At 44.7% G+C, this 12596-nt stretch overlaps 4 protein-coding genes across 6 annotated transcripts in view; 2 read left to right on the top strand and 2 right to left on the bottom strand.

The window, feature by feature from the left end:
* Window positions 1-116: 116 nt before the first annotated feature.
* Window positions 117-6016, bottom strand: CCT7 (chaperonin containing TCP1 subunit 7). Its single transcript, XM_017158813.3, has 5 exons — window positions 5862-6016; window positions 5422-5682; window positions 4546-5365; window positions 3446-3769; window positions 117-562 (listed from the first exon to the last, which is right to left on the bottom strand). Exons 1-5 carry the CDS (start codon window positions 5862-5864, stop codon window positions 336-338), a joined length of 1635 nt encoding a protein of 544 aa, XP_017014302.1. The 5' UTR covers window positions 5865-6016; the 3' UTR covers window positions 117-335.
* On the top strand, window positions 774-2888 carry LOC108068929 (uncharacterized). Its single transcript, XM_017158799.3, has 2 exons — window positions 774-1236; window positions 1297-2888. Exons 1-2 carry the CDS (start codon window positions 936-938, stop codon window positions 2823-2825), a joined length of 1830 nt encoding a protein of 609 aa, XP_017014288.2. The 5' UTR covers window positions 774-935; the 3' UTR covers window positions 2826-2888.
* A 2038-nt stretch (window positions 6017-8054) lies between the features above and the next one.
* Pif1A (PFTAIRE-interacting factor 1A) overlaps window positions 8055-12596 on the top strand; it is a 26633-nt gene continuing 22091 nt past the window's right edge. For 2 of the 3 annotated variants that reach the window (XM_070216612.1, XM_070216611.1), the window contains exons 1-3: window positions 8056-8541; window positions 10277-10996; window positions 11665-11896. In XM_070216612.1, coding sequence (XP_070072713.1) covers window positions 10422-10996; window positions 11665-11896 — 807 coding nt within the window. In that variant the 5' untranslated portion in view covers window positions 8056-8541; window positions 10277-10421. Of the gene's footprint in view, window positions 8542-10276; window positions 10997-11664; window positions 11897-12596 lie in introns of all 3 variants that reach the window. The other variant, XM_017158565.3, reaches the window with a different exon arrangement.
* Ir85a (Ionotropic receptor 85a) overlaps window positions 11893-12596 on the bottom strand; it is a 9963-nt gene continuing 9259 nt past the window's right edge. The window contains exon 4 of the mRNA XM_017158615.3: window positions 11893-12394. Coding sequence (XP_017014104.2) covers window positions 11971-12394 — 424 coding nt within the window. The 3' untranslated portion in view covers window positions 11893-11970. The remainder of the gene's footprint in view (window positions 12395-12596) is intronic.

Here is a 12596-nt window from a genome sequence, read left to right as displayed (position 1 = left end):
TGGGATCAACAATTGAAATGTTGCTTGCGCTTAACAGCACGGAGGCCGCTTAACAGCCCGCTAGCAGCACCGCTGCAGAGAGTTGCCACATTGTCCCGGATTTAAATTTAAAAACGTTTCTTTATGTTATGAAAATATGTTTTCAAATTTCGTGTTTTTATTTTTAAACATATACAGATAGGTCAGTGGATTATTGTTGTTGTTCTTGCTTCGAAGCGTGCGAAATGCGAAGGTATGACCGAGTAATACGTGTACGTGTTAAATTAGGAGAGAAATGCTAGTGAGTGTTGATGATTAGGGTGTGTAGAGTTCTCTGGATTTCTGAATGATTTTATTTACATGGGCCTGCCCATGCCGCGACCCATTCCCATGCCGCCGCCCGCCATCGGGGCTTCTCCGGCCTTGGGGCTCTTTATTGTCTCGTCGACGGAAAGGATCATGCAGGCTGCCTCGGCGGCCGCCGTCAGCGCGTTGATCTTGATGATCGACGGCTCCCAGACGCACTGCTCGTAGTTGTCCGAGATGTCCTCCTTGTTGATGTCGACGCCGAACCATTGGCCGCCTGCAGAAAGTAGGGTGAAAGGTAAGTAAGGTTTTTTAAATTGTAATTGATTAAATCGTAATAAATAACAAAATAATATTTATAATATAATATAATAAACTACACATTTCAATATCGCTTTTTAGAATATTTTCAAATCGGTTTAACATTTCGAATTCCCCACCGATTTCAGATGGCCACTTTCCGCCCAGGTGGCAACTCCCCGCACAGCCCGCGCAACAAACGAATCGAGGAGGTGCGAAAGAGCACACACTACAGCACATGTGACTCGAGCGAGAGAGGGCGAGAAACAGAGAGGTCGGAAGAAAAACACGCGTTGCTGCCGCACAAATTTCCGCTGTTTACAAAAAAAAAGATTCCCAAAAAGAAAGCCATGTCCACGGGAAGGAAGCGCAAGCAGCAGCTGAAGCCGCGCCAGGATGACCACCGGTCGCCGGTGAAGCGGCGCAGCGTGGACATCAAGACGGAGCCCTTGGACGGCTATCCGGCTTTGGCCGACTACGATTTGAGTACGGCGGACATCAAGCCGGATCTCACCGAGCTGCAGCTGCAGCTGGCGGCGGAGCAGCAGGTGGACACCAGTAGTCGCTTGGATTTGGACCACCAGGAGAGCGACTCCGACGAGGATGGCTACTCGGAGCTTAACTACCACGAGGCGGATGTCTTCTGTCAGGGTTGGTTGCTCTATACCCTTCCGCTTTCTTATATAATTATATTTCCCCCCTCTCCAAAAGATGAACCCGACGACTATGACCCCGATTGGAGCAGCCAGCAGACGGGCTCCCGGCTGCTCTTCAAGTTCCCCACTCCCAGCCAGCAAACTGGCTTGAAGTTCGGCAAGCGCTTCCAGTGCCCGCAGCACTACTTCAACCAGCTGCTGGGCAACCGCTCCAGGTTTTTCAGCCTTCTGGCCCAGGGATGCAATCTCAGGAGAGAGAAAAAGCAGCCCACCAGTGCCGAGGAAATGGAAACCTTTGTGGGACTCTGCCTGCTGATGAGCGATTTGAAACTGGACCACTTGGCGGACTACTGGAGCAGCAACATGTTCCACGGCTTCGTGGGTTTCGCTGGGAAGATGAGCCTGGAACGCTATCAGCAGCTGCTGCGCTGCCTCAGCTTTGATGCACTGCAGCCGAAGGCCAAGGACTTTCCGCTGCTCAACTTCATCAACGAGCGAATGGCGGATCTGTATGTTTGTGGCCAGCAGCTGGTGCTCAATGAACCCATCGCTTTGTGGAAGGGTAGATTCAGCTACCAGGAGGATCTGCCAAATAAGTTTCGCAAGAACTCGCTACTCCTGCACATGCTGAGCGAACAGAGTGGCCTGGTGGTGAAGCTGCTGCCGGAGGTGGTGCGGCAGGAGGATGCCCCAAAATGGGTGCGCAATTCCCGGCTGCTGGTGGAGCACCGCAACGAGTTGGCTTTGAAGCTGACGAAGGACCACCAGGAGGGACGCACTGTGTACGCCTCAAAGTTCTACGGCAGCTATGGTTTGGCCCATGAGCTGGCCAAGCGGAGCACCTACTGCACGGGGCTGCTGGACAGGAATAGGTACGGGAATAGCAAGGCGCTGGTGCATCAGCAGCTGGCGGTTAACAGCATCTCCACCAGCTACGCCACCTCGCTGATGATGGCCAAGTGGCGGCGGCGGGCGAAGAGCCTGTACTTCTTCAGCTCCGACTGCCTGGCCATCTATGCCAAGGAGCTGTCCATGCAGAAGACCAACGCCAGGCCCAAGCTGATCCAGGAGCTGGACTGGCAGTTGCGACGCGGCCACGAGAGTCGCCAGCAGCTGATCCACTACCAGCCTGCCTGCCAGGAGCTGCCGGCGGACAGGAAGCTCGCCATCTTCCTGCTCAACATCCTCGTCCACAATGCCTACTTGCTGTACTTGGCCAACGGCCAGAATCCCCGGGGCGGTCACCTCAAAAGCTACTCGGAGTTCCGGGTGGCCATCATCAAGTCGCTGCTGAGGGAGGAAGTGATCAGCGAACCCGTGGCGGTCAGCAGTCCGCAGAAGTCAGAGGAGCAGGAAAAGGCGAAGAACAACAAGCCAGTGGCCGAGGCCAAGCAGGTGAAGAGCATCCGGCACGAGCCGGTGGTCATTCAGCAGAACGGGAAGCCGGCGCGGAAGAACTGCCGCCACTGCCACAAGGGCGGAATGCTGCAGTTCAGCAAGTTCATGTGCAACTCCTGCCCGGACAAACCGGGTCTCTGCCAGGAGCCCTGCTTCCGGCTCTGGCATGAGCAGCTCAAGAAGTGAACAGACTAAGGACTATTATGTGGACCAATAAATAGATGAAACTATATGCTGTTTGTACTAATTGGTTTCTCAAGTAAAATTCAACTATCGAATAACAAACCCCAACATAACTGCAAATAAATCTTGTAAAGTATATGTAAATACTTTTAATGAAAGGGTATGGTCTTGCAAAAAAAATATCTTTTTTTTTACATTTTTTTTCTTGTAGATATACATTTTAAGAGTATACAAAAGAAGTTTTAAGTCAATCGGAGAAAAACTTTTGAAGTTATGCTGAAACTAGTACCCTAACCTCTAAGACTTTAGGTACGTAATTCTGAAGCGAAATATAAACACCGCAAAACGCCTTTTTTTAATAGTGTTCCAGCAATCGCTTTGCCACTGATATATTAGCCTATAGTATCGGCTATAAAAATTAGTGGATGTTAATTAAAGGACACTTAAAAATATACAAAAGGTTTGAATTAAATCCATCCAACCAGTTTTTATAGAAAAAATCGTAAAGTTAGTCGATTTTTTGGTGCCAAAGACCCTATCCCCCCTTAACAAACCCCAACATCATTGCAAATAAATATTTTAAAGTATCTGTAAATATCATAGTAAGGGGCAGGAACACTCACCCTGGGCGTGCTTCTGGCGCAGCTTGTTGAGAATGTTGGTGGCATCGAAGCCGGCGTTGTCGCACAGCTGGCGAGGAATGATCTCCAGGCCCTTGGCGATGGCGGCGATCAGCAGCTGCTCCTTGCCGGCAATGGTGCGCGAGTAGTCGCGCAGCAGCTTGGACAGCTCCATCTCGATGGCACCGCCGCCGGCGACCACGGAGTCGTGCTTGATGGTGCGGCGCACGATCATGATGGCGTCGTGGAGGGAGCGCTCCGTCTCCTCCAGGAACTGCTCGGCACCGCCACGCAGGATCAGGGTGCTCGTCTTGGCATTGGGGCAGCCTGTTGGGAGTAGGGACAATTAATTAGTGCGACTGTAAGAGCTAAATGGGCTTTTCCTTATCTTAAAGATTTATTTTTATACCCTTACAGAGGGTATTATGATTTCAGTCAGATAAAGTATATATATTCTTGATCGGCATCACTAGACGAGTAGATCTAGCCATGTCCGTCTGTCTGTCCGTCCGTTTCTACGCAAACTAGTCTCTCAGTTTTTAAGCTATCGGGATTAAACTTTCCCAAAAGTCTTCTTTCTATTGCAGGTAGTATATAAGTCGGAACCGGCCGGATCGGACAACTATATCTTATAGCTCCCATAGGAAATATCGAAAAAAAAAACGTAAAAAAAATCTAGCTTCAGTGTTTTTTTAAATATTACCTTTCACTCTTGGGAATATTATTTTTTAAATGCTTATGAATTTCGAATACAATTTAGAAAAAATTGGAACACTATATTATATCGAAAAATTAATTGCATATTAATAGGAAAAAAATTATTGCTTCGTTGGTTTTAATAATATTTTCTTCTACTCTGGGATATGACTCTTTTTAAATATTTCCGAATTTCGATTTGAATTTTATCAAAATTGAACTACTTTAACATATAGCTGCCATAGGAACGATCAGAAAATTAATGGGAAATAATAGGAAATTGAACAATTTTGCGATTTGTAAATTAATAGGAATGATCTGCAAGGGTATATAAGCTTCGCCTGGCCGAATCTAGCTTCCTTTCTTGTTAAACTTAAAACTAAACTTAGACATAGTTAAATTGTTACCTTGGAAGAGATTGAACCGCTCTCCGCCCACCTGGCGCTCCTCGAAGTGCTCGCACAGACCCAGGACACTGGGCTTGATGTCGTTGGCCGTGGTCATGACGGCTCCGCCGCAGGCCTTCATGGTGCGCTTGAGATCCTCGTCGGGAACGCGGCCGGCGCAGAAGATGTCGCGGTCGGCGAAATACTGTGTGGCCACATCGCCGATGGGCAGCTTGGAGAGCACCACATTGGCGCCGGACTCGTGGATCTTGGCAAGCTTGTTGTAGAGGATCTGCCACTCGGCGTCCACCACCTTCTGGTACTCCTTGACGTTGTCCACGCGGATCTCGGCGTTGTCGCGCTCCGCCTTCAGCTCCAGCTCGATGTTGAGCAGGGCAATCTTGCACTGGCCATAGGACTTGGGTGCCATTTCGAAGCCGGCATAGGAGAAGGTCTTCTTGAAGGCCACGCCCGAGACCAGCTGCGACTCCTCCAGCGAACCGCCGGTCACCTTCTTGATGCCGATCATGTTCAAGGGCAGCAGCTCATCCAGCGAGAGCACGGCATCGACCACGATGCGGGAGAAGAAGTCCTTCTGCTGGTGGATCAGCTTTGAGGACATCGCGGTGGCCGCGCACTTCTCGAGCAGGGCGCGCTGCTCCTCCTTGGACTGCTCGACAATCTGGACGGCCATGTCGTTGATCTTCTCCATGCACAGCTGCAGCGCCTTGCGGATGGCCTTGATGATGATGCGCGGATGGACGCCCTCCTCGACGAAGGGTTTCACCTGCTTGAGGAACTCGCCGGCCAGCAGAACCACGGAAGTGGTGCCATCGCCCACCTAAAGGATTAGCCAGATTGAAGCTTCAGCTGAGTCACGTGCTTCAGTTCACTTACCTCGGCGTCTTGTGACTTGGCTATGTCCACCAGGGTCTTGGCCGCCGGGTGGATGATCTCCAGCAGCTTCATGATGGTCGCTCCGTCGTTGGAGATCGTCGCCTTGCCGTGGGCGTCCACGATGAGCTTGTCCATGCCGCGGGGACCCAAAGTGGTCCGCACCGCGTCCACGATCGACTGGCAGGCATTGATGTTGGACACCAGCTGCGGCTTGCCCTGCGACGTGTCGGTGCCTTCCTTTAGCAGCACGATTTGCGGTTGCTGCGGATCGAAAGGATATATAGCCGAATATATAGTAAAAGTCGCCAATTAGTCAGCAGATGTCGTCGGCTTGCGAGAAGCTTCTTTGCAGGTTATGTTTACAATCGCATGCCGCTCGAAAGGGAGTTCCTGATTCGGGCTGCCCCCGCCTTCCACGGGTTATTTGCGGCAGGACTCACCATATTTGTGTGATGGGGCTGGCCGTTTAGACTTAATACAGTTTAAAACAATAAAGTTCCTAGCAGACAGGCGGCAACTTGCTTTTCGTTCACGTTTTCCGCGATGAGTAATGGACCTATCGATGAATCGATACCTGCTACCCTTTCAATCGATGTTTGCGGCCAGTGTGAACGTTTGCGGCGAACTTTGGCGCACTTTTGAGAGGAATTTGAATTTCATTTGGGTATATGGGGCCGAAAAATGTATTAATTTATAAGGGGGATTCCCTAAACTGTTGAATTGCTGAATTGTTGAATTTTGGTCAGCTGTTAATCAGCTGTTCCATACAAAGTCAACTTTCAGAAATTTCAGCAATTCATCAGCCTCGGGGCTGTTGAAAATTTTGTTGAATTGCTGAAAAGCCAGAGTTGTCACCTTTTTTTAAAGTCGTGGCAACTCTGTAACATTTTAGTATCACCAGTACGCATTATTTATTTTAAAAAGAACATAGAAAGCATATTTGTGGTTCTTTTTACTTTGGTAACTCTTTTAGACAGTAACTAGCAACAATAAATCAAATTTTACATGCTTTAAGTTCCGTGAAATTTTTCAACGAATAACAGCTGTTTGAAAATTCAACAGGAACCATTTTGGGTCGTTCCCTAAATTGCTGAAATTTTTCGTTGAATTTTCAAAAATTCAGCAATTCAACAGTTTAGGGAATCCCCCTGCGGCCAGAATATAAGTTTTCTATTGTTCAATCCTTAAATATTTAAGTTACCAACGTTCATTCTTCCTTTCAGAATGTATAATTTCAATATCACCGATCGCACTTGATCGTTGTAATCGACTCATGTCATCGACATCGTGTGACGTCACTGTTGACCGTTGAGCGGTTTTTTGAAATTGCCTCCAACTTCAAATATAGATTTGTGATTCTTTCTATTTATATAAATTTGGCGATGCACTCAGGCATGTCGCTTATTCCATTTTAGAATGTGCGCCGCATCTTCAGTTTGTTCCTACCGCTCAACTTGAGTGAGTTGTGCACCGAGCAGCAATTAAATGGAAAATAAAAGAGTCGTTTAAAGGCCAAAACGATAGAACATTCAACCGAAATTAGGTTCAAATGGAAGCAGGCAGTCTAAATCTAATTCGGTCATGTGGAATTGGAATTTTAGTTGCCCAAGACTCCTCCTAACGACGACAACGGACCAACAAAGATGCCAATGGATGCTAGCCCAAAAGTCGCAAAGTGATTACGAAACGTGTCAGGATTCTGAATCTCGGAAAACTGGCTGTGGAAAGAATGCAAATAGTGAGTAAGCAAAGTGGATTGTAGCTCCCACTTGATAAGACGTTGAAATCACAGTGCAAAGTTTGTTCCCCTTTTGTGCTTTTATTTAGATTTCCACTCGGTTGATAGACTGGAATCGGAATGTGTTATAATTGTGTCCATCATTCATCGCGTCGTTGAGGCGATTGTCAAATTTGTGTGTGATTTGTAAAGTTCCAGCTGTTGGGGGTCAGTCGTACAAAGATATACTTATAGAATGGGGAAGAAAAGAATATACCAGGAATAGCTTTTGAGTTTACATCTAGATTTTTCATGCAATAAATTAAAGTTATTATAGTTATAGTTTGTTATAGAATTTATCTTTTATGTTCTGATACAATTTATTATGTATATGCACGTTTCCACACCTAGAATGTCACGTCTTTAGATTGCTCTCTATCATAAACTAGCACAAATGATTAGTGGCGCTATAACTCTAATCAAGCTATGTTATTCATACGGAAGCGTTTATAGCATATTTATTCAAGAAAATGAGTAACAATTACCATATTATATCTATGCATTACATTTCCTGAACTAATACCATATCGATCATTATTTCGGTTATCTTTTCTTTCGGTGTTCCACTATTTTGACCGAATTCGGAGAGGGTTGTGTGCATATTTCGGTTATTAATACGCAAGCGGCGGGTTTGTTTTTGTTATGAATACGAGAACCGGGAGGAAAATGAATTCGGCTTTCAATGAATTGGCTCTTCCGGCTCTACGTCGGCCATTCTTCGGTTCGGGGCACACACGCACACAGGCCCGAGCTTTACCACCCCGTAGCCCCAAGAACTGCATCAGTAAATGGCAAAGCTCCTTTTAATTAAATGGAAATGGAGGCAAATGTGAAAGAGCTTGCGAAAGCTTGAGAGGCCGAGTTAGTCAATCGGTGTCCGGCCGAAACGAAAGATCTCTGCTATCGCCGAGCAAACGAAATTTTACCTAGTATAGAACACTTCTTTTAGTTTAAAATTTAAATTGATTGCAGCTAATTAAGAGACTCCCCAACGAATCGAACATAACTCATTTTTATTCCGACGAACTTGTGCAACATTGCGAACTTCCTGTGAAACGAACTCTGTGAAATATTTAAAAGAAATATAGGAAATTTTGCCAAACAATTGTCGAAGAACTGCCCCACATACCGACGATATTCCACTTGGTCTGTGCGCGAAAAAGTCTATTGAAAATTAACGTATTGACGTCATTACACTGCTAGAAACAGTGGCAAGCAGGCAGTAAATAAACTGTTTACATTACAAGATCGTCGGGCGAGTGAGTGAGTGAGGGAGTGAATATACAAAAGTTTGAGGCACGCCAAACTTTGGTCTACGACGCCCAAGGATTTCAGAGCTAATGGTGCGTATACGTGATCTTCAGTGAATCAGCCGCAAAGACTGTACACTCGTCGGCTGTCCGACTCATCGTTTGGCAATATTTTCAAATTGATATATGTCTGAAAATATACATGCTTAAAGAGCAAAAAAGAGACTTTCATCTGGCCATGTGTACGGCGTGGATGGAAATCGAGTGGGTGGCTTCGCTCGAACAAAACCAATCCCATCCAAGCCGGTCACATCGAGGCTGTGATGTCACCATGGCGTGAATGTCGTCCCGAAAACACTTTATTAACGAGTTGACGGGGGCAGCGGTTTTTAATTTAATTAAATTAAATGCAACATGAAAACTGTTATCATCCCCAGTTCAAAAGTAAACTTAATATCGTAAGCGGACACCACAAAACAAACATCATTTGCATTTAAATGACCTCTAGTAAAGTTGCAACATGTTTTTTTTCCCGTTTTCTATCACTGATATATAGGCAATATAATCGTATTGTTTGGTATTTATTTTTTTTTAATGGGTCACCCTTCTGTGTTTAAAATATTAAACTCTTAAAGTTTATAGCTCTTCTTAAAATATAGTATTCTTGATTTTAAAAGGGAATTAAAATACCACTTAAATCTCTCCCAAATTAACACCTAATGGATCGTGTTGAAGAAACAAATCAAATTCCAATTAAGCGCCAGAAGGTTGCTAAGTACACACATCTGTCGCCCTACATATATAGATCGCGGCCTTGATAAAGATGATCGGACAGAACTCTCGGCGAGCATTATATGAACTGAGGGCCCCATTCGTGTGTGCACCCCATACGGTATATATACATAGATGCTTTGTTATAATCTTTCGGGCGGATGTGGGAGCAATGCGAAGAATTCTGCTCTAGAGAAAACAAGTAATGAAAAACGTTTTTATTGCGTGTAAAGAGCCCCCCAGAGGGGAACCTGAAAAAAAACACATGTATTCTAGTTCCACGGCAAAAGGCGCGCCACATGACGTCATTAGGAAAGGCCATTCGGGACCAGTTTATTTGGTAAACCCAACGCAATTCGCGTTGTAAACTATTTCCCAGTCCCAGGGTGGCCATAAGTTACATTTTCCATTCATGTGTGGCCCGACCCATTGTGGCGAAATGAAGGAAAAAGCTTTTCCGTGGAAATCAATAATGGGGGATACTTGTTGATTAGTTCAGGGCAGCGAAGAAAAGCGTTGAGAAGTCAACGGCTAAACAGAAGCCATTGAAGTGCAGGCAGACAAAGGAGAATCTCCGCGTTTCAGATGATATATGCATGTAGCCTCCCTTCAGGCAAAGACACTGATCTTAAAGAACTTAAATATTTAAAATACAAAATATTGAAAATAATATTATTTCTTATAGATAGATTCATAGATATTGATGTGTCATGATTGATTTTAAAATATTATTTTTTATACAAAAATCACCAAAAATAATTAGAGACTAAAATAAATAATATAATATTTAAAATACAAGAAATTGAAAATAAAATTATTTCTTATAGAAATATTCAAAGATATTGATAAGTGTCATGATTGATTTTAAAATATTATTTTTTATAACCAATAATAATTAGAGACTAAAATAAGTAATATAATATTTGAAATACAAATAATTGAAAATAATATTATTTCTTATAGAAATATCATGATTGATTTAAAAATGTTATCTGTTATAAGAAAACCACCAAATACAATTAGAGACTAAAACAATATCCCTTGTTTTCCCCAACAGATTGAGGAGAATCCAACGATGACCAGGTGAAGTATAGCAGGGACTTTCGGCAGGGTCGGAGTGCACCGCATATGCAGTACTTGAAAAAGCATAAACCCAAAAACAAAACGACGGCAACATTTTTATATACTGAAGCTACATAAAAATGGCTGAAAACCAAACCAAAACGACCTCTAGCAAGGGATGCAATGGGAGCAGGACCGCCAATATCCTGGCGCCCCACAATGGGACTGTGGTGCGCAGGACGGATCCGGGCTCCAAACTCAGAGATGGCTTCCACACGGAGAAGCACGATATCGAGGACTGGCAAACGATGGCCAAGAACAAACTGAAGCGAAAGAAGAAGCTGAGCGCCTCCCTGACTTCCGTGGGCGATACGGTGAATCAGGAGAAGCGCACCCGCATCGAGGGCATCCAGCTGCACTGTCGCGGCAAATTGCGGCCCAAGGATACGCAATCCTTCGAGGCCGAAAGGAGCCCAGCAACAGGATCAACCAAGCAGATGGCAAAGGTTGACAAAGAACGGGAACGCCCGGTAATAATCGGTGGTGTGACGACCACAAATGTGATAGCAGCACCTCCGCAGAGGATCAAGAGAAAGCTGCAGGAGAATCTGGACACGATCCAGAAGTTAAACGCCCTCACAGAGCAACTGCGTCTGGAGGTGAACGAACTGAAGTCCAGCCTGATCACAGAACGCGGAGCAGTGAGGGCCCTCAGGTAAGTTATGGGGTATATAAAAAAGAAATGTATTTAATGTCATAAAAGTAAATACCTGCACCCAAAAAAATATCGATATGAAACGTAAATTGACCTGGTCGAAAAGAGTTTTGCATGACCTGAATTTTTTTGGCCATATCGATTTTACGGGAACATGCTTTCTTTTGCGTGTGAAATAGGATTACAATTTAAATACTATTTCTAGACTTTAAAATACATGATCTTATATAAACTTTATATAAATGTATTTTTGCAATGCGACTTTATATGACCTTTGATTAAATTCACGATCGACAATCAGTAAACTAAGAAATTTAATCTGTCAACCAGCATGTGTATATAAATCAGTGCATATATAAATAAACCTATATGTGCAGTCGTACAATTTTACGTATGTTGATTTAAAATCGCTGAAACATCAGATTTCTGTTTATGGACTTTACTCACAAACATTAACATACATGTGAACTGTATGTAATACAGTTGAAGCTATAATATTTTTATTGAGGTTCTTTAAAATTATAACGATTGACTTTAGTAATAGATTAATAGATCATCATTTAACATTTATGTTTTGAATATTGGTTTTTTTTTTTGGGTGAAGCAATACATTTATATTGTTTAATTTTTCGAAATTCTGGACTCCATAACTTTTTTCTCCCCACCAGGGCTCAAAACGACGCAGATAGTCGTCGGTGGAAGAGCGAAGTGAAGAAGCTGCAGCAGACGCTGGAAATTGCCAAGAAGAGCAATGGGATAAAGAAGTCCAACGAATCGGGCCCAGAATCGGGCGGCACACATGTGACCGCCGATGGCCTCATCAACTATGAAATCCAAAGACTGACTAACGAGATCGCCGTGCTGAAGGAAGCCAATCGAACCAAGGAGGAGAAGACCCAGGTAAGTGGATGCCACATCATCATCATCGCCATATCCACCATCACCATCATCACATTGCATGTTGCATGCGATAATTAGTGGCGCCGCTTTGTTACCGCCAAGTTGTAGTTGTGGGTCAAGTGCTCCCAGGCCAGCACGATGCATGCCAGTCCGATCCCCACCAGCCACAGTGCGAAAACGGCGTGAAAATGCTGCAGTTTGAGGACCACGGGATCATCGCTGCTGCTGCCCCGCCGTCGATTGACCACTTTCACGCCCGATTTGATAAAGGCCGAGTTCATGATACGGTCCCAATATCGCTCGAATCCAAACTCATGCGAGCTCCGGATCAGCGAGTCCAGGAAGCCCAGGTAGGGCGACCCATAAGGAACTATATAGACGGCATGGAACGGCACCAGGCAGCTGTTCATCAGGTGGAAGAGCGGACGACCCAGGTGCATGTGCACCCGGTTGTTCACCTGGAAACGGGCAATGTGGTACTTCTCCAAGTAGGCGTATCTGGGGATGAAATTATTACGCTCACTAGATTACGATTATAATTTGACATCGGATTTTAGGTGAAATCGTTTTTTTTTAAATATGATTAAAAGTAGAGTCCTGCATGAGTACACTTGAATTGAAAAACAAGTCAATTTTTTGAAAATAGAGTGAGTGAGTTCAAGTGAGTTAACTTGGATCACTTGTTTCATTTGATCACTCG

Source organism: Drosophila takahashii, chromosome 3R, assembly GCF_030179915.1.
Source record: "Drosophila takahashii strain IR98-3 E-12201 chromosome 3R, DtakHiC1v2, whole genome shotgun sequence".
Classification (NCBI taxonomy): domain Eukaryota; kingdom Metazoa; phylum Arthropoda; class Insecta; order Diptera; family Drosophilidae; genus Drosophila; species Drosophila takahashii.
This window is presented reverse-complemented; position numbering and strand designations above follow the sequence as displayed.

Excerpts from the sequence above, each read along its gene's own strand:
- LOC108068929 (XM_017158799.3), top strand. The coding sequence starts at position 936 with ATGTCCACGGGAAGGAAGCGCAAGCAGCAGCTGAAGCCGCGCCAGGAT. Across the intron at positions 1,237-1,296 it reads GGCGGATGTCTTCTGTCAGG|ATGAACCCGACGACTATGAC; the intron begins GTTGGTTGCTCT and ends CCTCTCCAAAAG.
- CCT7 (XM_017158813.3), bottom strand. Across the intron at positions 5,366-5,421 it reads CCAAGTCACAAGACGCCGAG|GTGGGCGATGGCACCACTTC; the intron begins GTAAGTGAACTG and ends CTAATCCTTTAG. Across the intron at positions 3,770-4,545 it reads GCGGTTCAATCTCTTCCAAG|GCTGCCCCAATGCCAAGACG; the intron begins GTAACAATTTAA and ends TACTCCCAACAG.